General features: G+C 49.2%; 1 protein-coding gene across 1 annotated transcript in view; it reads right to left on the minus strand.

Moving 5' to 3' along the window:
* FRMD4B (FERM domain containing 4B) overlaps nucleotides 1–14377 on the minus strand; it is a 76895-nt gene extending 62518 nt beyond the window's left edge. Inside the window, exon 1 of the mRNA XM_084214183.1 lies at nucleotides 14204–14377. Coding sequence (XP_084070309.1) covers nucleotides 14204–14365 — 162 coding nt within the window. The 5' untranslated portion in view covers nucleotides 14366–14377. The remainder of the gene's footprint in view (nucleotides 1–14203) is intronic.
* Nucleotides 14378–23299: the final 8922 nt, after the last annotated feature.

Genomic DNA, 23299 nt, shown 5'->3' on the forward strand with positions numbered 1-23299 from the left:
AGTGATGGGCTCAGAGCCCTGTCCTGCATCCCAGCTGCTCTCCCGGGGGATGTGCCGTGGTTTGGGCTCAGCAGCCCATGTGTGCACACACAGTAAGTGCAGCCTGCCCAGGGACAGGGTGGCTGAGCCACGTAAATACTCATCAGCAGAGCTTTAAAACCACCCACATCCAGCAAGGCTTCACACCTCTAATGCTCTGAATTCCACAAGAAGTCTTTTGGACTCTCCCCCCGGTTCTCCTCCTTCCTTCCTCCCGAGATAAACCCCTTTGTTCAGGCCTGGGTGCTCCTGGAAACATCCCAGGGTGACACCAGGGATTTGGTCCCAAGTGCACTGAACTGTGCATGTTATTTCCATGAGCTCCTGGCAGGGTAACTATGTGAAATTAAACTTCACTGGCAGGTGAATAGCTCCAAAAGATATTTATAGGCAGGAAAAAATCACCTGTACTGATGCCTCCAGTGATGAGAGAGCAAGGGGAACCATTTTCACTACATAAATGGCCAGCACACAGCCTCAAACCTGCAGCTTGAAAAGTGAGAAATTGGACTGTGGCACATCATTAGTACATAGGTTATAAAAACTGGCTCATTTATTCCTGAAACAGGCACAGCACAGTGGCTCAGGCAGTCAGAGCACTGGAGAATAACACAGATAAAAAATGAAATTCCCTCTCCCAGAAGGCAATGCTGTCCCTTTGCACAGTGACTTCACAAAGCCTGTGCCAGGAGGGCATCCCAAAATGCTTCCATCCTGCTTTTGGCAGAGGCACAGAGGCAGCAGCTCTGCTTTCCAGGTGCACAAGCCTACAGCACCAGCCTGGATCTTTAAAGGATTCCATGTCCAAATCCTACCTGAGCTGCACTCTATCATCCATAAAAGCATCACCAGTAATTTCTTGTAAAGGCTCTGGTTTTTTAAATCTAAACTTCTCTTCTGTAACTCATAAGCCTGTAAGACATTTCAAAGCTTAATACTGAAGCCCCCACACTTCAGGTTTTTATTGGCATTGAGGTGGGTTTTTTCCTTTGGTTCTGAAGGCATTTAGGATCAGCTCCTCAGATCAGCACTGCTTCATTGACTTTGGTACAACCAGCCAGCTAATGTCTGGCCCTGAACGTGCACAGCCTGATCAAAATGTGAAATCACATGCAAGAATGTCTTGCCATAAGTAGCTGCCCCAGCCAGGCAGATCTCAGGAAAAGAAAAGCCTTTGCCTGTCCTTCTGGAAGGAAGGGGCCTGCATGCAGCTGGGGGGAAGAGGGAAAAAGTTATAATGGTTGAAATGACCTCAGAGTTTCCTGGTGTGTCTGTTGGGAGACCAAAGCTTCATCATGTTCCAGCACTTGGAGTCGCTCAGAGCTTGAAGGAATAAGCAGGAAAATAACAGACAGAAGTTTGGGGCTATCCCAGCATTGCTGTGGAAGCTTTTTAAACAATCTGCACAGATCTCCAAGAACACCATGATGCACATTCTGGGGAGCCTGTCTACAGCCCACAGGTCTGCCCTGACCAGCGTGGCTGCCACCACTCAGTGTCCCGTGGTGGGAGGTGCTCAGGGTGAAACTGATGGATGAGGATGGGAAACGCTCCACTCTCCCACGAGTGAAGATCTGAGGAGGGGAAGCACTGCTCCAAGCCACTGCCACATCCCACCCTGCTGTGTGCCTCTCCACCAGCTCCTCTGCCCCAGAGCAGTGCAGTGCCCTCCCCTCTGGGCTCACTGACACCTCCTGCAGTGCCCAGTGGGTCGGCTCTGGCTCCAAAACCTCGAGTTTCCCCAGCCAGTGGGTTCCTGCCATGGCACCATGTCTGGCTCACACAGACACAACAAACTGCAGTGATCCCTCCCAGGGCAGTGGCAGAGCTCCCACCAGCTTTATGGGGGCAGACCATGTCTCCAGACATACTGCCTCTCCTTCCTAATCTTCGAGTCATAAAGAAGCCTTTAGCTGAAGTCCTGTCTCCAGTGTAGTCAATTAATTTTGCCATTAATTTTAGTAGGGTCAGGGCTTTGCCTTAAATCATTTGTTATCTCACTATTAACCTTTAACAGAAGCCAGTATCTGCTTCATGTTAAATAGCCAGTGATGCTCCACCGTGGCTGGCTACACCTTTCATCCTCTGTGCCCTGGCAAACCATCCTGCAGGACCAACCAGGTGGCTCCAGGTGCCACCCCCATCCCTCCCAAGGGCTGCAGAGGCCACCTGGGCACTGCACACTCGTCAGATGTTTACCCACAGCAACTCAGGGACTGTGCAGAGCCATTCCCAGGCCTCAGGATATTCTCTTTCTCAGGACCAGCCAGGCAGGGACAGACACTTAAAGCCACAACTGAATGACAGGCAGAGAAATGTTTTAAGATGAGACAGGCAAGGGAAAAGTGCAAGCTTTGCACTTTGAAGCCCCTTTGATGATGCTCTACATGGAAACGTTGGCTCTGCTGAAGTTTGGCAATGAGCTGGAGATAAAACAGTGCCTGGAACAGGGGGCTGAGAGGCTGCCTGGGTTGCATGGCACCTTCCTAAAATAGCCATGAGAGCTGGAGATAGGATGAAAAAACTGGCTCCTGCAGAGCATCAACTGACTTTCATGTAAGCCCCACCAGCTGAGCCAGTGAAAAAGCCTGGCACAGGAACAGCCCAAGTGCTCTCCCTCACTGCAGGCACTGGGGCTTGGCAGGGCCACGTGCCAACTGACTTCTCTTTTCCCCATTTATTCTATTATTCCTCATCTCAGGGGATGGCAGATCTAAGGGACCCTTTCATTCACTCCATTGATGGTACAAAGTGACAGGCACAGTCTCTTGGGGTTGTTAGAAACATCCCACTCACCACAGCAGGTTGTGGGGCTCTAAATCTCATCCTTCTCCTCCAAAATCCTCAGAAATAATGATGAGCATGCTGTAATAACACCCCCAAAAACTGAACAAAACCAAAGAGCAGTGATAAATTAAAATCCAGGAAAGAAATAATTTCAATCTTCCTCAAAATGATAAATCCAGTAACCCAGCCAGGAGTTAAAGCCCTTTGCCAAGAGCAAAATATAAGCAGCAGAATTGCAGCTTCTTGCTCCCAACCAGGAGTGTGCAATGTAAAAAACTCACCCCTCTCCTCCCCATGAGGAAATCTTGCAGTGTGGCTGCCTTTCCTGATGGCTTTTTCCTGTTCTTGCCTTTGCTCCTTCCCACCTGGGGGTGCAGGGGCTGCTCACTGTGCACCAGCACAGGACAAAAGCACTCATGTGCACAGGCAGCAGGAGGCAGAGGGAAGAACTGCTGCTGCAGGCTGGCTCTGCTGGCCCCAGACCTTCCAGCTGCCCAGCAGTGCCCAGGCAGCATTTCACCTCTCCTGGCACTGCCCAAGGCCACGGGATCTCTCTGGCAGTGTTACCACAGATGCTGAGTCCCTCTGACACAGGGGAGAGGTTGGCCATCCTCTTGAAGGATCAGCACCTTTATTGCAGGAGAATTCTCCTTAAAGGTGCCTCAAGCTGAAAACTGAACAGGTCATGTCATTCCAAGGGTGCTGACATTCCATTCCTGCCACTCTGCAGTGTATTTAAAACAGCAGTGAGAAAAGAACAGGCAGGCAATGATACACTAATGCTATTAAAAAAAACTATCTGGAAAATTAATAGGAAATGATCAGTAGAAATCTGCCACAAATATCAAGTCAATGAAATCCAACATCTGCTTTCCTTGGCAGCACACAGCCAGCAAATTCGTGTCTGCTGGAGACAAACTTATCACCAGCAGTGCTGAGACACTGCAGGCAGGTCATTACTGCACACAGCCCACAGGGGTGGTTTGTTCCAGTGCAATCTCCTGGGAATTCAGGGGAAAAAGGTCTCCTGTGGGCTCAGAGTGCTTTCCTGCTGCTACCTGACACAACAAATGCAGGGGCTGCCCATGGCATCCTCTGTCCCTGAATAAGCAGTGCCCACAGTGGGGCAGGAGTGGCCACCTGCCCTCCTGTGACCTGTCCTGACCTTTGCTCCTCAGCCAGGAGGCAAAGCAGTTAAGCTCCAGCTTCTTTGCTTAAGTCTCCACAGCACCAATCTCAGGGTTTATTCTGTGCAGAGCTTCTGGTAACTCCTGAGTTTTACCTTACCCCAGAAGCCATCCCTGACCCACTCGAACAAACTCAGCTTTCCCTTTTACAGGAATAGATACAGAAGACGAAAAAAATACCCTTAGAGAAGAGTATTTTCACATCCCTGGAGACCCCCACCCTGCCCTTGATGCCTTTTTGCCTTTCTGCAGCCCTGAAGCTCTCCCCCCATTTCTGATGGCTTTTCACAGGATACTCCTCTGCCCCCTCCAGCCCCTCCCTGAGTTGGGTTTTTGAGGGAAGGCTCCCAAAGCAGGAGACACATGCAGAGCAAGCCCTGACCAAATAACTACCATCCCCTCCAAGCAGTATCTCATCCTCTGAGGTCATCTGGAATCTCTTCTTCTCCTGCCCCATCCAGGTCCCTGCACCCAGCATTCCCCCCTTGGACTTTTCCAGCCACTCAAGCTTGGCAACAGCCCCTCAGGAACAGCCAGCTTTGGACTGACATCAGGTAAGAAGGAGATGAAAAAGAATTTAAAAAGAAGGCTAAAGCACAAGTCCTTTAAATCTGCAACTCTTAAAAAAAATGCAGAGAGCAAATAATTAAAGCAAGAGAAGTCACAGTAGTGGGTATGGGCTGGAGCAGGCAGCAGGCAGTGTTTCTGTGGAGGCAAGGAGCCAACATCACCAGTGCCAGCAGCTCGCCAGGCACTCAGGGGGCTCATCCAGACGGTTCCACATTTCACTTTTAAAGCAAAACAAGTGCCTTGCATCAAAGGCTCTTTCTCAGCAGCCGTTACCCCCCAGCTCTGTGTGCACTGCTGCATCTCCAGCCACCTCTTCCCAAGGGTTTTTTAGGGGGGGAGAGAGGAGGGGACCTTATGAGGAGATATTTAACAGTTGCATGCTGAAAGGAGTTACTGTACCAGGCGCCGACCGCCTTTGCTCGAGACTCATGAATCTGTGCTTTGTTCAGGTTAAATCATATCTCCGAGCAGCCCATAGGGTAATCTCTGAAAAGGGGTTTCTCTCTAACCAGAAGTTAGAGATCTTTGCTCCAGCTGCAGCAAAGTTACCAGAATCCAGCTTGGATTCAGCCTTTTGCTGAAGTAGCCAAGGCAGCATTTCCAACAAAGGCAGGAAAAAGCAGCTGTAAATGCTGGGATAAACAAACAGCCCCTTATCTCCTCAATGGAGTGCAAGAGACGCAAAGAAATTTTTATGGACTGATCCTTTAAGGCGAAGGGAAGAGCAAGCAGAAAGGCTTCAACCTACCCCACCCCAAACTTTCTCTGCTCTGTGCTGCTTCCTGGCTCTCTGTGGCTCACAGCTCCGAGCTCTGCACGATGTTTAACTCGGGACACTCTGCAGGAGCACTAAATAACGTTATTTGTCACTGCTAAGCATCAGAAATTAAAATGCAGCCTCTTACCTCCACATTACACAGCCTGCTGGTTTAAATGGACTTGAGAAAGCCAAGAAGTAATCCCAGCGTGCATGCACTAAGCCTTCATGTTTTCTGTACATCTGAGCTGGGGGAAGAAGGGAGACACGATCCCGGACTTCTTCCGTTGCCATACAATCTGAAGGAAGTGACCTTAGTGTTTGTTGCTTTGATTACAGATTCAGAAACAAAAGCCCTTCCAGAGTGAGTCAGGGGACACAAGGGGTTGAAATGGGATTGTTAAAAATGGGAAAGCATTACAATCGTGGGTTGGTTTTGGGTTTTTTTCCCCTGTCTGTGAAATTAACCCCTTTATTATAAAACAAAACTGAATGAACAAGCAGGAGTTACTGACCAAAGGCACAGCACAGGTGCCAGTCCTAGGGCAGGGAGACACCTCGGTGTGGGATCATGGTCCCTGTGTCACACCAGTGGCTGAGGACCCCATGCTGGCAGCTCTGTGCCCTCTGGGAGCTGCCCTCACCCCTCCCAGCTCCTCCACCTGCACACTCCTATCCGGGGACAGGAGGGGCCTTTGAGTAAAAACTTGGCACAGCACTAAAACTTCAAGCCACCCCCAGCCTGAACCCTGTGGCAGCAGGGACCAGCCCATCTGAAGGGATGCAGGGACAGAGATAACCAGAGCTTTCTGCTCAGCACAGCCACCCTCACCCCATCAACTGATACCTCTCCAAAGCACAGGTCTGCTGCTCTGACCTGGGGGCTGCACTCAGAGATGGACACAGCTCACAGCCTTGGCCATCAATGTGAACTTGCTGCTGCCCCACAGGAGTGCACTTTGCTGCTGGCAGAGCAGTAAATCATCTACCTGCTGTCCTGCTGCTCCTCTGCAGGCTGCTCTCTGTGTGCCAAACACTGAGTTCTGCTTTGATTCCCTGATTCCTTCTCCATTGGCACATCAGCCCACCAGGCTGAACAAACTGTGTAAGTGTGTCAGGCAGAGCACAGGAGTCAAACAGCTCTCCTCAAAGAAAACTCAAACAACTGACAGTGCTTTCACTGAAAACGGGAAAACCAGAACAACCAAGAACTGTGCACCCAAATTCAGGAAGCTGGAACTTCCAGAACTCCAACCTGACCTTCAGGCAGGTACAGAGGAGGCACAAAGTCTCACATTTACACATGCAGTTACTTCAAAAATCTGAATGCAGTTATTTATGCTCTCAACTGAGCAGTCACTATGCACACAGAGGACAAACTATAAAGACTCTCCCAACCCAATTTTTAAAATACAGGGATCTATGTTAATAGAAAAAAAATTACGTTCAACGCCTGGAACAAACTGCCTCGCTTTTCCCAGGATAAAAACTGGTCAAACTTTGGACAGCAACACCTCAGAGATGTGGCTCCCTCTCCTGAGAGGTCCTGAGGCCCCTTGGCCCAGCTGAAGTCCCCCAAACAGGAGGCTGTGCCCAGTGTTTGAGGCCAACAGGTTCCACGAAGCTGCAGAGCACTGTGTAAGGACAGAGCCTTCCCAACAGTGCTGGGAGAGCATTCTCTCGCATTCTCCCTGAATAACCATCACTGCAGACACCTCCAGGGGGCAGCTGCCCCAGACACCAGGATGCAGTGAGGTGCCAGAGGTGTCTCACCCTCCTTGTTTAATTCAGGAGAACCAGCTTTGATCAAATAACCACCCCTTCAATAGCTGCAGACAAAAGAGTTGCCTTTTTTCCCGAAGTTACTTTGTAAAAGCCAACATTCTCATAGTCATGAGACTACAAAAGCTTTCCACTCTCTGCTCAATATCACAGGTTTCATGAAAAAACCATAAGCTGGCCCCACATCAGGCAGGAGGGTGCCAGGTCAGGTCCAGCCAGCTGGTCCAGACTGCACCAGCAACAAGAGACAGTTTTGGGAGGGGATTTCAGAGCAACCAACTCGCATTTGTCTCCAAAACAGACTCCAAAGCCCCAAAAATATGACAGAAAACAGACAGTGAGTCATGTTTCCTTAGAGAAACGATGTGAAGGTTACCTGGGTGGTGCCAGCTTCTGCCCTGCTGGGACAACCACAATGACAGGAATAGCTGGAGGAGGGAGAGCACAGCTCCTCAGAGGATCCCTGGCTTCCAAACAAACACAGACCAGAGCTGTTTTTTTTTTTAATTCAGCTGTACAGAGAACTTACTTTAACTGAGAAAAATTAGAGTTTAAAATAAATCCAGCACAATCTGTAAGAGGTAGGAAGCTGTTGGAATTGAGCAAGGGAAATTCTGCAATTCTGAGGCATGAATGAGCTGGGTTTGGGGACAGCAGTGCCACAACCCTTCACTGAAGGGTGACCCTACAGGGAATGCAGCACCCCCCAGCAAGGTGAACAGATGCACTGAGCTTGATACGAGAGAGGAATTACTGCCACTTTCACTATGGCTCAACAAACACCACCCTGCTCCCCACCTCACACCCTCTGCCCAGCCCACATCTCCCTGCCCAGAAACCACTGGCCCCAGCAGAGGTGGAGCCAGGATGCTCAGGAAGCAGCACAACACCAGCAGAGCCATGGGTGGAAGTGCAGTGACTTCTCTAGCCCCATTCCCAGCTCTGCTGGCACCACACTCCTGATGGCCAGCAGGGAGATGCACACTGGGCACCCATCCCCAGGGCAGCACCCACCCCACATCAGCTGGAAAAGGAGCAGGAACATCACAGTCTTAATCCTAGCACTGCTTGGACTGTCAAAGATGACTTTTAGTGGCTAAATCCAGCACATTCAAACTTTTCTCAGCTTTTTGATGACACTTGCTCTCCCCACCTCCTTCCCCAACACACCACTGCTGCATGTTTAAATGAATGACAGGTCAATTAGTAGGAAAAAGTGTACATGTGTATTTGTGTGTGGGAGGGTATTTAAGCTAATATATTCCAGCACTGATAGCTTTATCCTCTTTGCAGTCTCTGAGAATGAACTGGCCTCCATCTGTACAGAAGATTAGTAGAATTACTAATCACTAATTATGACTCAGAGGTTTTAAGAGCAATGCAGACTGTACGAGGGGTGGCCTGATTTTCAGAAAATGAGGGACAAAGATAGCACAGAGTTATTTTAAGCACATGGACAGTCCATCCAAGATCACAAAGCGCTGCCAGCAAAAGGGGTGACAGAGAGACAACCACGCAGGAGGATGAAAATGAAGCTTGGAAAAAACCAGCACGTGCCTGAAACACTTTTAATTTTCCTTTCCATACTGTTTGTGTCCAGTCAGAGCGAGCTGGCCACCCTCTCTGCAAGGGCCAGAAGGGAGATTTATCCAGGCAAGCTCATACAGTGACACCTTTGTGCAGGACCTGCTGCCTCTGAGGAGCGGCGCCAGCGACATTCGAAATCCAACGCACTCTGTGAGCTGCGTCACATCGAGGGGGAAAATATTTATACAGGCCCAAGTGGTTTGTGAATAGAAGGCACTGTTTGAAACTGGCAGCGTGACACCCCGAAGGAAATGAGATGAAGTTCACAGTCTGGTTGTGAAGTTTGTCAGTGAGGGAAGAGGGAGAAGCCATAAAAAAGAAATCATATTTTTGTTTGAATCGGCTGCCTCGAACAGAAAACGCTGTATCATGAGCTCAGATGGAAATGGATCTGGCAGAGAGCTCTGGAAAGCTGCTGTTGGGAGTGTGCAGAGCCAAGTTTAACTCTAAGCTGTCAGGAGGCAGTGCCCCAAAGTCCCAGCCATGGGGACATGCCAGCTTTGGACATGATGGGAGTCTCAGCAGCGCCAAAGCTCTGCAGGTGACACAGGAGCAGCATCACTGCATTAGATCAGATCCCTTCAAAAAGAAAAACAGCTGGATGAAAGCAGCCAGAGCAAAGCTTTTCCAGGGTAACCAGTGATCCCCAGTGCACAAGTTGAAATCTTTGAAGGAACACAGACACATATTCAGTGCCCTCTAAAAAGGTTTTCAAGCTCCCTTTGAAAAGCCCTGACCTGTAAGAACACCTGAGATGCTTCTGCTGAGCATCACTCCTGGGGGTCTGCCTGGTGTGGAACAAAGTCCTGCCCTGACAACACAGCCCCAGCTTTGTGCTCTCCCTCACCTCTCCAGCACTGCTTTTCATCATTGTGAAAGGAGAAAGGAAAAAAGGCATCTCTATTTGTTGTCAGCACTTTTCATAATGAAAAGTTAAGGTGTGGCAGCAGAGGAAGCATGGTGCTCACTATCCAAACCAACTACGTTAGCGCTGGAGGAAACAGAAGGCAGCCACTTCCTCTCCCACCCCAGGTACCATGGGCCAGACACACGGACAAAGCTGATTTCTTGTGCTTCATCAGCAACATTTTTCACTTCATGCAGAGGAAATGACCTTTCAGAGGTTAAAAAGCACTTTGTCCAAAAGACCCATATGAAAAGTTTACACTCCTGTGCCATAATTTATCAGCTAATTACCAGTGCAATTGGTCATTTCAGTTACTCCTAAGCTGCTTAATCACAGAGATGCTCCCATATGTGGCTGTACATCCAGCAAATCTATCACAACGTGCCATTGCATTCTGCAGGGAGTTTGGGAACAGTTTTCCCAATTTTTTTACCGCTTTGTGTGGAGCAGACTGACTGATACACATTCAACCCTGACCCTAAACCACTCACTTGACCAGTTTTTACTTTATAAGAGTTAGCTGCATCATTAAATAGACTTTGATGCCATGTCCCACTCCTGCTTAACCACACTGAGGAATCACTGTGTTGTGGGATGTACTGGTGGCAACTGGCATTGATATCTCAGAGGAAAACTGTACCCCAAGGAAAACCAGGCCAGTGGTAATGTAGGTAACTGAACACAGGATAAATGTTGATTCTAGAAGTCTTTGGCTTTGCAGCTGCTTATTAACCTCATTTATATAAAAATTTCACTTGGTTTTACTGCCCTATAATTAAATCCAAGACAGGTGGCCCATAAACCCAGCATGTGGAAGGTCCTGCAGAAAGCTTTCTTTGGGAATAGCATCAGGACACCTAGAAATGCCATGCTGTCCCATCTCAGGCATCAGGAGGGGCTCTGGGAAGACTCCCCAAAGCCACAGCACTATGTGCCAGAGCTCCACAACAAAACACAGCCCTCAGTCCTTTCTCTGGTAGGAAATGGGAACCCTTGAGTAAAAGTTCCTATGCAGAATTCTCCTCCAGGAACTTTCACAAGCCCTAAAAGCCCCAATAATTCATACTGACTTGCTGCTGTTGGAAAAACGACCTGTGCCAGCTCTTCCATCAGCTGTCTCTGCAAATCTGTTATTTCTAAGACAGGCTTTAAATGCTCCCTGCCATGGACAAGACAATGTTCCCTGGCACACAACCCAAGGGCTCAGAGAATCAGCTCACACTGTGCGGCCTCTCCCCTCCTGGGGGTCTGGGGTTATTTCAGAGTGAAATGGGAAACCCCAGCAGTGCTTTGGCTCACAGCCTCCTCCAGATGAATGGGCTCTGGGCAAGCAGGACCCCCCTTCTCTGCTGGCAGGTGGGACAGATGATGGGAAGCATCCTGGAGCAAGGATCAGCTTGGGGAAGTGCCTGGGTTGGGGTGAAGTCCCCGTGTCGGTGCCCAGGTGAAACAACAGGTAAAACCTTGGAAAAGCTTTCCCACATCCACGTGCCAGAAACACAAGGCTAAGGAGAAGGTGACTGACAAAAGCTGGTTTGTGCTTGTAGGGGTGGGTTTTAGTTGTGCTTAAAGCTGCTAAGGCAGGTAAGGGCTTTATGCTGGCAGAGAGGATTTGAGCCTGCCCCGTGACTACCTCTGCACCTGCCAGCTCCCAAACACAGCTGGGACCCTGCTCAGACACACAAAGGTGTTTGTGGCTTCTCTGCACTGCAGCTCGAGCTCAGCTCTCCCACCAGGCTACCAAACATTTTGTATTTTAAAAAGACTAAAAAATCCCCCTCACCACAACAACACATGTGCCACCCCAAGGAGAAGGAATCCTGCCTGCTTTCCTTTCTCTGTAAAAATGTACTGGTGATGAAATAGAGACTTACTGGCAGCATCCAACTCACACAAAAATAGCCACTGGCCCACAAAATGTGACACTCAAATACTGATCAGAGCAAACTGAGGCTTCCAGGGCTGATCAGCAGCACAAGTGTCTGTCCCCTCACCCTGCCCTGCTCGTCCCTTGCATGCAGCTCAGGGCACTGAGTTCTGCCTGGTGTCCTGGTCTGTCACAGCATGCACAGTCCAGGGAACCCTCAGAGAGGGGGAAAGCCCATGTTTAGCCAAAAGAACCTCTATATGAAACCCATGGTATTTTTCACATCTGGAATATGAATGCAAAGAAGCTACAGAAATGTGAGTGCTCTCCATGCAGCCAAGGTGGGAAATGTTAAGCACCTGTCCAGGAGTTAATTTTAATAAAAACACAGAGCAAAAAGGTGTTTTCATGTGGCTGCAATAACTACAGGACTTCTGGGGAAAAATCTGAGAGGACAAATAGCATCCCTGGTAGGCAGGAGTGCTGCTGTACCCTTTCCACAAAGAACAGGAGAACAGAGGAAAACAATTTGCTCAAGACAATGCATGATCTGTGATAATGATGAGGCACAAAATCTCACACCCACGATTAGAGTCCTGTCCCACAGCCACTGCAATATCCACTTCCTCAGAGAAACAAACCCATGGAGTACTCTGCACTGCTTCTGTTGCTCCTCTGTTGCTCCACTGAGCCTGAGGTGAAGAAATGTAACCCAGGGTGGCTCAGAGTTCCTCCCTGTATGCAGGGGTCACCCAGCCACTGTCTCTAGCTGTTTCCATAGCTTAAAGTGCTTAAAAAATTAAGAAAACCAATTTGATTCCTGCAAGGCTCTGATATCTGAGCAGCTGGGTGACCTTTAACACTGTGTGCTCAATTCTGCACTCACTGGACTCAGCTAGAGGCTTGAGCAGCTGAGAGCCAAGACTTCAGCACAAAAAGCAAAGTGTTACACAACCCAAGACGGAAGAGCTGCAGGGCATTCCTTCAGCCATCTCCCTTTAATACACCCCAAATTACCACTGGCAAATTCCTGATGTTAAAATGTGAGAGTTGCTTTGCTCCTGGCCGGGTTTCACCTCCCAGGGAAAGCTCTCAGAGCAGCAGGTGAGGAGCAACAGGTCCCTGCCTGTCCCCAGCAGGACAAGTTGTGGGCAGAGGGGAAGGGGCACTCCCTGTCCACTTCCCTGGCTCAAGGTGTGCCTGGAAGGATGAGAGAAGAACCAATCTCCTCTTTTCACATCCTCACTTTCAAACACTGGCACATGTCAGTGATGCTTTTCATAAAGAAAAGACAAGACAAAGCAACCACTAGGACACAGTAAGTTTGGGCAGAGATACAGCTACACTTTGTATGGAAAAAAATCTCTTTTCACCTCAAGCCAGCCATCAGAGTATGATGAACAGGCTGAATACAGCTGTTGTCTGAGCTGGTCCTCACTGAGTCCTTATTCCAGCCCTGCAGGAATTGGGGTTTTACCTCCATGGGGATGCAGTGGAGAGGGAAGGCAGTGTAGGCTGCATGCTCTGTATGTGAATGGACCTGAAAACAACACCCACACAGCACAGGTGTAGCTGGACTTTACTTAGAGAGGAAGAAGAGAGTCAGGGCTGCATCCCACCACATCCCTGCAGGTCAGGAAAGGTGGGCAAAGGAAGAGCAATGACACCTCTCCTCCTGCATTCCCTAACTAGCCACGATCCATATATGGATCCATGTGAACAGTGGCACCTGAGTCAGACACACCACACAGTGATTCCATAGGTGACCTGCCCAAGGTACATTCAGCACTGCAAAGCTGCTCTCCCACTCCTGAGCCCTCCCTAAAGCTAAATACCAACAGATCGCCTCAGGATTAAATAGGCACAGATGTCCTCTTAGCATGAGGACTTTCCCATGGAAGTTGCATCCTGGTGGCTCTGGAGAGCTGTTTGCTATGAGCTGTGTCATTCCCTGTGTCATTCCCACACCAGGGAGAGGGGAGAAACTGCTTTGAAACATTCACCCTGATCCACACACACAGTGAGGCTGAGAGCAGGCACGCTGCACAAGTTCACATGATGCAGGACAGAAATACAGACACACTGAAATAAATAACTGCCAGCAAAACCAGACTCGAGAAAGAGTGACACCACCCTCACTGCAACTGGATACCACAACGACTGCAAGTACAGGGCTGTGTTTGAGGGGAGCCCCCCCAATTGCCATGCCAGGACCCACTGCATCCCTCCCAGGCAGCAATCCCTCTGCCATGCACAGGACTATCACGTTACAAGCTGCCGCTATTCAGCGACACAAACACAGCCAAAAAAGCCACAGCCAGTCTCTCCCATGGGAGAGGGCACAGGCTAAGAGGAGCCCCGGAGCTCTCCCCCAAAATCCCGAGGGCAAGGACGGTGACAGCAGCAAGAGGGGCTCCCGGGGGGCAGCTGGCTGCCAAAACACTTGTGGATTGACTGACAAAACATACTTGGCACAGAAAACATCTCCCCCAAACCCTGAAGGCAGGCACAGAGCCGGCACTTCGAAAGCAACACGGGGACCAGCTCAGAGCCAGTTCGGGACCCTCGGAGCACCTTCCCAGCGCCGCCTCGATGCTCCTCTCCCCATCGCAGCCGCCTCGCACGGAGGAGCCAGCCCGGAGAGCAACCACGCACCGGGGCAGGTGCCGGGATGCTGTTGCAAGGAAAAGCCGGGACGCTGAGCTGGGTATTTTCTTTACCTGGTAGACATCGCGGAGGCCACACCAGGCTCGCAGCGCCTGCCGGCACGCCCGCAGCCGGGCCGCGTACCACCGCCGCAGCGCTGCCACCGTCACCGTCCAGAGCAGGCGGCTGCCGCTGAACAGCACATCCTCCACGCCGCACATCAGCACCGGAGCCATCGGCCGGGCACTCCGAGCCGCCGGCTGCTGGGGCTGCCTCGCTCAGACGCCTGGCATGAGGCGGCTGCCCGGCTTTATTCTGCTGCACAGAGCCAGGGTCAAGCCTCCAAACAAACTCCTCTTTCACGGCGCTTCCTGGGCAGATTCCCAGGCATGCCCCGGCTCCTGACGCCCAGCCAGCGGCTGCAGTAGCTCAGCCCGACCAGCAGCGCACACAGCAGCCTTGTCCTTAGCAGCTTATATAAAGCTCCGTTAAGCTCCACTAGCTACCACGATGTTTTCTAATTAAATGTTAACCCTTTTGCCATATGCCCCGACAACAAGCCCATTTAGATGCTGCGGGAGGAGAGGAAGGCGACCAGCGCTGCCGCACTTCAGTGAGCTGGGCAGGCGCTGCGCACACGAATCCCGAGCTATCTGCCTCCAACACCTCATTATCCGCTATACAGGGAACAAAGCTGTCATCGTTTTCTCGCGGCTGAGCCCGTGCTCAAATTATACAGCAGAAATCCTACTTGAAAAAGGCACTTCTGGGAACCAGCAAGCGGAGGGAAACAGGGGGGGTAGGAGGGGAGGGTGGCGAAGCAGTCCTGCAGAAATAGAACTGCTTGGAAGAGACTTTAAAGTGCATATTGTCCCAAACCCTCTGCTGCTATGGGCAGGGACACCTTCCACTAGATCAGGTTACTCAGAGCCTCATCCAGCCTGGCTCTGAACACAACTTGTGCCAGTGCCTCACAGTAAAACATGCACTGACTTCTCTTCCAGCTCTAACCGACAGCACAGAGCCACCCCTCTGTTCAATACTCCCTCCTTGGTGGTTGCATCATATGGGTAAAACACCCAAAACGTGCTTAAGAGATTATTAAACTCTACTCTTAACCTAACGCCATTAACACAGCACTTGCTGCATGAGAAAAACAATGATGGGCATTGTAGCCGAGCTCTTCACAACAGCCCGCAGCAAATAAACACTGCAATAATAACCCTCAAGAGACTTCAGCCTTGCCTCGAGCCAGTTTAAAATTAAACAGCACCCTGCACTTCTGGGGCTTAAAGTGTTAAAGCTCCCAAGCCGAACCTTCCATTTGAGCACTTTTCCCTATTACAAGCTAAGGGAAGGTGGAAGACAAAGGATGATTAATCCTTTTAAACCCCCTCTCAAAGGATTTGACACTTTCTAAGCTTTTAGGGACAGAAGCCGTGAGCTACCATCAGCACCTTGTTGAAGAAACTATTCAAGGAGCAGGTTTTTGGCTAAAATCATCAGCAAGGCAGCCCGGTAAGAGCAAACTCTTGTGCAGTGCAATGAATGGGAAGGGGCAGGAACAGCCTGCACACAAGCTGGGAGGGAGAGCTAAATCCCACCAAGCTTCCCCAAGGGCACTGCCTGCCCGTCCCAAACGTCCTCACGGGAGGAACACACCTGTGTGCCCACGGCAGGGTGGAAGCATTCACAAACCCCACTTCATTGCTTATTCATCAGCCGGCTCCCAACTGCAGGAGCTCGCTCGCTGTGAGCGCCGCCGTGGCAGCTGGGTGATGTAATTCTGCAGACAGATGCCTGCCTGCCTGTTTGAGGCAGGCTTTGGACCTGTCTCTCCAAGATCTCCCTCTTCCCTTCCATGAGTGAAAGCAGCCCTGGTCCTCTTGGTGCTGGTATCCCTTGGCTGTGCTGTTGCCAGGGAGTTCTGGTCACTCCAAGCCTTCCTTTCACATGGAGAAAAAAACAACAACCATATTTCAAAAGGGTAAGAGGCAGCTGCAAAGTAAGCCCAAGCAGAGGAGGATATGGCTTCTTGTAACAAGAGACAAGCAAAGATTTGGGTTCTACATGGAAATCCAGCATCCACAGTCCCACTCCAAGGGTTTTATCATCTCCTGGAATTACTTAGAGCCTGTAGCCAAAAGAAAAAAATCCTCCTCCAGTGCTGCCCACCATTGTGTTTGGAGGACTTGGACAGCAATCCACAGGTACTGAACAGAAAAGGTTTCCCTCTTCCACTGGGAGAGAGTGGTGACAAATATCCACGGGGTTATTTAACCTGAGCCAGTAGCAGTGCCAGGCTGGGCACTGGAATTGCCATTCTCTCACAGAACACTGCTTTGGAGAGGAATCAGCCAGGAAAATCTCCAGTGGCATCCGTTCACTGCGGTCAAGTCATATCCAAATTTAAACACAGAGATAAAAAAAAAGATCCAGTTTTCAAGTGCCATTTCTAAAAGAAAAGGACCTTTGTAGCTAAAGAAAGAGTGCAGGGAACCGTCCTGTGCCAGGAAAATCCAACCAACCCACTAGGAAAAGTTTACGTGGTTCTGTGCTGTGCCTGCTGCCCTCAGTGCCTTTTTGTTTTGCCTTTTTTTCCCCCTTTACCTAACTAGATTGAAAACTAAGGATGATGATTTTCTCTTTTACAGAGCACAGCAGATTTGTGCTAGATTTTTTGGTTTTGGGTTTCTTTGCATGTTTGTTTTTTTTCAATAGCTCTATGATCCATGGTATCTTTACACTGAACTTACATTTCTGCACAGTTACTCTTTATGCTTCACAAGCTCCTGTGAGCCTGAGCAATGGCCTCAGATGCTCCATCTCAGAAGGCAGAACCAGAGGTACTCAGGCCTTCCCCCTCACTGCTCCCAGCTGCTTTTCCCATCAATATTCCCATCACCTTGTGCAGGCTTTATGCTCCTACAGCAAAGTTACAGCTCCATGGGTAGGCTGGAGCAAGGCAAGAACCTTCTCTCCACCCTTATTCTCAGGGCACATGGACTTCAAGTCCAGTCTCATGAACAGAAACTTCACCCATTTTTTCATCCCTAGGTGATAAAACAAGAATTAAGTCCCATCTGGAGTTCACCTTCCCAGCTGACCCAAATACAGGAGTGCACTGTCCCTTGAACCTGGACAGTGTTAAACACACACAGAAATAAAAAGAGCAAAGGAAGTTTGTGATGCTAAGAGCAGCTAAATACAATTTAGGATAATTTGGGTGGAGTTATATGCAGCTGGTGAATTATCCATTCACATCAGTCTTAGCCTTTTATTGACTTCCACTCTAAGAACCTGACTGCATGTGGGTTAGTTTGAAATAAATAACACCCAGGCTCCTTAGAGCCAGAACAGAAAACAAAATTCAGCAGGATAAATACCCAGGTGGTTTCCAAAGGCTGTACCATCCAGATTTCTATTCTGTGAGGAGAAGGAGGGGGAGAGAGCTCTCAGAAAATGTCTTTGTAGATACATGTACCACTGTCAGGGGAGCACAGGAGACAGCTACTGCAGATCTGTTTGATGTGCAGTCATATGAACAACACAGCATTCATTGCTGATAAGGAATAAGCCTACACAACAGTGATCTAAGGAGAATGTCACTTGAAAAGGCAATAGAAAACTTGACGTGTGGCAGACTCATGCTTCTCCTCACATTGTTGACTGCAGATGCAGAATATTGAGTAATAAAAAGAACAAAGGTTTGCTACCAACATAATAGGAAAAGATGATCCCAAGTGGATTCTCAGGCTTCCTTGCATGTTATCTTCTATGCCAAAATTAATGGAGCCAGGCTTAGCTGAATTGCTGCTCCTCTTTTCAAAGTTGCTCATATGAAGTTCACATGAATAAAGAATTCATCTGCCTGTGAGGCCAGAGGACAGGAGCATCAATCTGCTTTTAAATCTACAATGCAGTATTGCTCCTAGACAGGACTTTTGATTAGGCATACAGGAAAGGACACACACACACACAAAGTCCCTGGTGACAGCAAATGAAATTAAAGCCTTGATCATTTTCAGTCTCTGAACCTTCCACCAAAAACGGTGAGTTATTGTGCAGATGCATAAAGTGTCTAATTCTGCAGGCTCACAGATGTCTGTCCTGAGCAGAGCTTTAAGACATGCTCTAATCCATACTCTGCACTCATATTGATTACCCCTGACTGCAGCCAATATTTGTAACATTCTGTACAGCGAGCAGTAAAGTTCAGGGAACACAAAAAAAAAACCCACAAGGAGCCCTCACAAAGTTATGAGAGACAATTCTGTTTCATGGCACACACCACTATTGACATCTGCTGTCACCTGCACTCCAAGGGCTGCAGCCCTGAAGCCCTGGGTGGGCTCAGGGCAATGAGAAGCATCACTGATCTGTGCTATAACCCGAAAACCTCCTTGTCCTCTGAATTCCCACCAGGAACCAGCTGTGGCCCCACTTCATCCTGCTTCACCCAGACATGCTTCTCCTTTCTGATCTGCATGAAAATCTTCCCATTTTGCTCAAGTTAGAAGCCAACAGCACACAATTACACTGCCTTTAAAAATAAACTTAAGCACTGCTCAAAGGTGCTGTTTTGTAGGTGGTTTCATGAGCATGAACAACAGGATTACTTGGGAATTAGGACTTTCAGACAATGCTGAAGGCTGTATATCCCTTACAACTTTATTTTTAAAATTCCTGTCATGAACCGAGCCTGTCAAGCTGTGAGCATTAATGCAATTGACCCCAAATAAAGATGAAGTGACTTTTCAAAAATCGGTTTTGCTACACTCTGGCCCTTAATTACCAACTTAAACATAAAGTGAAATGCAGACATTGGGCACCCTCTCTTTGATGTTCTAACCTCTCAGTGCATAAGATGCTTAAGCAGCAGCACCAGTGCACAGGATAAATCTGTAATCCAACCTGCCCTGATCGAGAGCTTCTGATGGAAGATTCAACTTCTGGTAAAAGTGTTTGCAAATCAATTTGGTTCTTTGAGATTATCAAAAAGAATTAATCATAATGTGCCCCTAACTAACCTACTTAATCCTTCATATAGCACAAATCTGGGGACCTCTCACAAATTAAGTCTACACTTCCACAATGATTTATTTACTGCCATTCCCATTATCAAAATTTAAATTTAGAAGAAAAGGGTCATGCCACTCTCCTTTAAGGCTAACAACAGCGTTCAGTGTAGCTATTCATTTATCAGGTTCTACACCAGGAATTTCAATTCTCAGCTTTTGCCCACTGAACTGCACCTGTGTCAAGTGCCTGATGGAGCTGAAAGCCACAACTACACCCAAAATGATCCACAGCTCCGGAGGGAGGCTGATACCTAATGCTCCCCTCTCTGGATGAGGCACAGCCCTCTAATAACCTTATTTAACAGCAGCCTCACATATTTCTAAAGGAGGTGCTGCTGTTTTCCCTCCTCTCACAGAGCCTGGGCTGTACTCTATTGCTCTACACTAATAATATAAACATAACACCGTGATGAACACATTTTTAAAGATGAACAGCCACTGTGCCAGAAACACAAATTTCCTGCAGTCTGGATTCCACAGTAAACTAATTAGCACTTCACATCAGAAATGAAGTGCCACAGTCTTTTAACTTTATAAATGATTAAGCAGCTGCTGTCTGATTCCTCAAACAGCAAATTTCATACCTGCCATACCCAGAACTACAAAATCAGGTCAGGTTCAAAACAAGTAGCAGATGCTCCAGTTTCACGAGTCATGGTTTATCATCTTGCACTACCACGCTATCACCAGCAGAACAACATCACCCAGTTTTCAGATCACAAACCCAGTTCCTCCATACCCTGTGGCCAGTGCAGCAGGGCTGTAATTTAGCACAGCTCCACTGGCTTCAGTGAAACCTCACGTGTCCAAACACACCATCAGGTGGGGATGCTCCAGGAGGCTACGTGACACCTGGCAGCAGGGAGCAGGACTTCTAATGCAGGTCACTGTTAACACATACCTACACACAAATTGTATTTAAATTTTTATAAACATCTCTAAGGTGGGAGAGTTTCACTGCCTCAGTCAGTTTGTAACAAAGAGATACCTAGTAGGGAGAAACACCAGATCTGTGGGGAAAGAAGGATGAGGAAATGGGAAAAGTGTTTGATCTCCAGCTGAAAGAGGTTTTGTCTCTCTGACACACAACAGAGCCTGTGAATGCTTTCTAAATACAGGTTTATGTCTTTTCTCAGCTGCATGGTGATGGCCAGCAGAGCAGGATGGGGACCAGCAGGAAGGCTGACACCTACCCAGCCACCAGCAGCACTGCCTGCACCTCTCTGGGCACAGAGACCTGCCCAGGGACACAGCACAGCAGCTCAGGATGTGACACTGCCTTCCCTGCTCCAGGATGGGGCAGGACCCTGGAAAAACCACCCTCTTGTTCTCTGCTTTGTGGGAAGGGCTTCCTTCTCAAGGAACACTCCTTCAGGAGGGGACAGTCATCACCAGTGAGATGGGAAACCATCCTGCTCTTGGTTCTGCTCCCAGGTCACATCTGGAGGAAACGAGGGATCAAATGGCACAGGGTGGAAACGTGGAGCATCCTCAGAGATTGGCACCACCAACAGACAGGGCTTCACCCAGAGCCTCCCTGAGACACAGCTGCCAGAGGAAATGATTCAGCCCCACCAGCCCTGTGAGAGGGAGGACACCCCAACCCCCAGCTCAGGGCTGTCCTGCTGGGAAGCACCCAGGGGAAGTGACAGCACAGGGGGGAGAGACTGTGGCTGCCTTTGCAAGCTGAGGCAGGAAAAGCAATTTCTCTCCAAGCTGCTGATTTCACCTACCTGGAGGTGCTGATTTCACCTCACTGTTTCCTAACTAGGTCCCAGCTCAGTAGCAGGTCACTCTCACTCCCATGCAGGCTGTGCCTCCTACCCAACACCAGCCCCAAGCCTGAGAGGGGACAGGAGCCTCCAAAGAGGGACTGAGACCCTGCAGAGCAAAGAGCAAGCAGTTATCACATCCCTTGAAAAGAGACAAACACCCTCTGCACCTCCAATCTCAGTGGTCTTGTACCTCCACCTCCCACAAACTGGCAGGGGTGAGTAATAAAGTGTAAAAAAATGCTTTAACACCCTAGTTTTGGAGGCAAAACTGTAACATCATCTGTGCACTCACACACCATGCTGACAAAATTTCTGCCTCCTGTGCCCAGTTATTCAGGTGAGTCAGTGCAGTCCCCTCCCCTCCCAGCCAGCCCTGCTGCAGCAGTGCCAGGTCCCTCTCTGGGCTGGACACTCCTCTGCCCATCACCTCACTGGAGCCATCAAGTGCTTCAGGGTCCTTATCAGAGATGTGGCTCCAAGTCTGGAGGGCCAAAGGGTTCCAGGAGGTGACACATCCAGCTCCACTGGTCTGTCCCTGGCTGCAGGAGGGGTTCCTCCCCAGCTCTGGTCACTCAGGTGGACACCGCGCTCCCTGACAGGTGCCACACCTGCCCAGCTTCCCTCAGGCACCCCCATGGATGCTGCCACTGCCCTGCTAATGTCCCAGACAAACATGGGGCAGCGTCTCCTTCATTTTGAGTTGCCAAGGAGTATTAAAGGGAGCTTGGGGAAGCCAGGTAATTACTTCTGGATGAAGTATTTCACAGCAGATAGAAGTACGTGAGGAGCGTGGAAAACCAGGGCTGCCCCAGCTTTATGATTATTTTATAGCCTCATTAATCTGTGGCAAATGGGGCAGAATTAGTACATAACCTAAATACTGGGCAGAGATCTACAGCTCTGGAAGAGGAAGCATAAATGAGACAGTAAAGTTTCAGTATTCTGCATGATATATATGGACAAAGAGACAAAAATAAGAACCCAAACCTACCAGCTTCCTGACAAGAATCTCTTAAAGAGTGAGCATAAGTGATATCTAACTCTTATAATTATATCCTCAGCGCATTCATTCTCTTAGGATGAGTAACTCAGGATGCTGTAGCCTCCAGAAAAATCATGACTCAGAGCAATGCCCTGCCCTTGATTAGACTTTATGGGTCATACCTGGCCCAGGGAAGGTGTACCCAGGAAAGGACTTGCCCTTCCCTATGTAGCAGATGACAGAGCTCAGATCACTGCATGAAGACAACATTTTGGATGCCTTTGTGCTTCTTCTCCCCATCCCCAGTTCCAGGTCACAAACCCAGCAGAGCAGGATTCACTTCTGTGTCCATTCAGCATCTGGCACAGCAGAGCACCCATACTGACACAAACAAAATCCTTATTTAAGGCAGCCCATCCCCACAGCTGCTGGCTGGCAGGGATGAGGGCAGAGCAGCTGATGCTCTCCCAGGGCCACCAGCACTCACCACACCTCCCCCAGGCCCAGCCCCACCACTCCAGCATGCCCAAGAGAATGGTGCTGGGACATTTTCATCTGGGACTTGATCCTGCACAACCCGGAGACAACAGATCTTGTTGCACCTGCTGCAGGTGAGGTCAGTCCAGATCCTTTGAGGCAGAGCTGTGCATTTTCCCAGCCAGGGGAGAATCACTAACCAGGGGAATTACCTACTTCTATTCATCACTTGTTAATAGAAGAGGCAAAAATAAATTGGTACTCTAAGTCCATATAGTAAATTGCCAGCACTTTTGGTGCTATGGACTGAAGTTTTCTGTGAGCACAGATCTGCTGCAATTGCACTTCCAGAGCTAGGAAACACAAAAACAACATTTCACAATGTCTCATCTGTTGCTACAACAATTAGTGCCTCATTTTATTAACAAAGTACCTGTACAGTGCTCATTTGCCAGCTCTGGGCAAATAAATGGGCAATAACCATCTAAAATTTGAAAGGAGGCAGGTTGGGATGTCTTGCTGCTGGAGCAGATGAGCTCTGGTGTAAAGCATCTCTTGAAGGTGAGCCCAGCTTCAGGGTGGCTGAATTTGGCTGTGGAGGAGGAAACAAGTTGAGCAGCTCATGGCATTTTCCCAAAGAGGGGTCACTCTGTGGCTGTGGGGTGCAAGGAGCAGCTGATCCAAAGGAGAAGGAGAAAGAGCAGCCATTGAAAGGATGTTTTCATCCTCACAAGGCTTCCAAAACAAACAAGCAGCATGCCATGGGCTCCATCCAAAGTCCATTGAGAGCAGTGAAAAGCCTCCAGCTGCCCTCAATAGGCTCAAGGGGAGGCTGGGCATGCCTTGGGAGCCCCA

Source organism: Fringilla coelebs (assembly GCF_963513975.1).
Source record: "Fringilla coelebs genome assembly, chromosome: 13".
In the NCBI taxonomy this organism is placed as follows: Eukaryota; Metazoa; Chordata; class Aves; order Passeriformes; family Fringillidae; genus Fringilla; species Fringilla coelebs.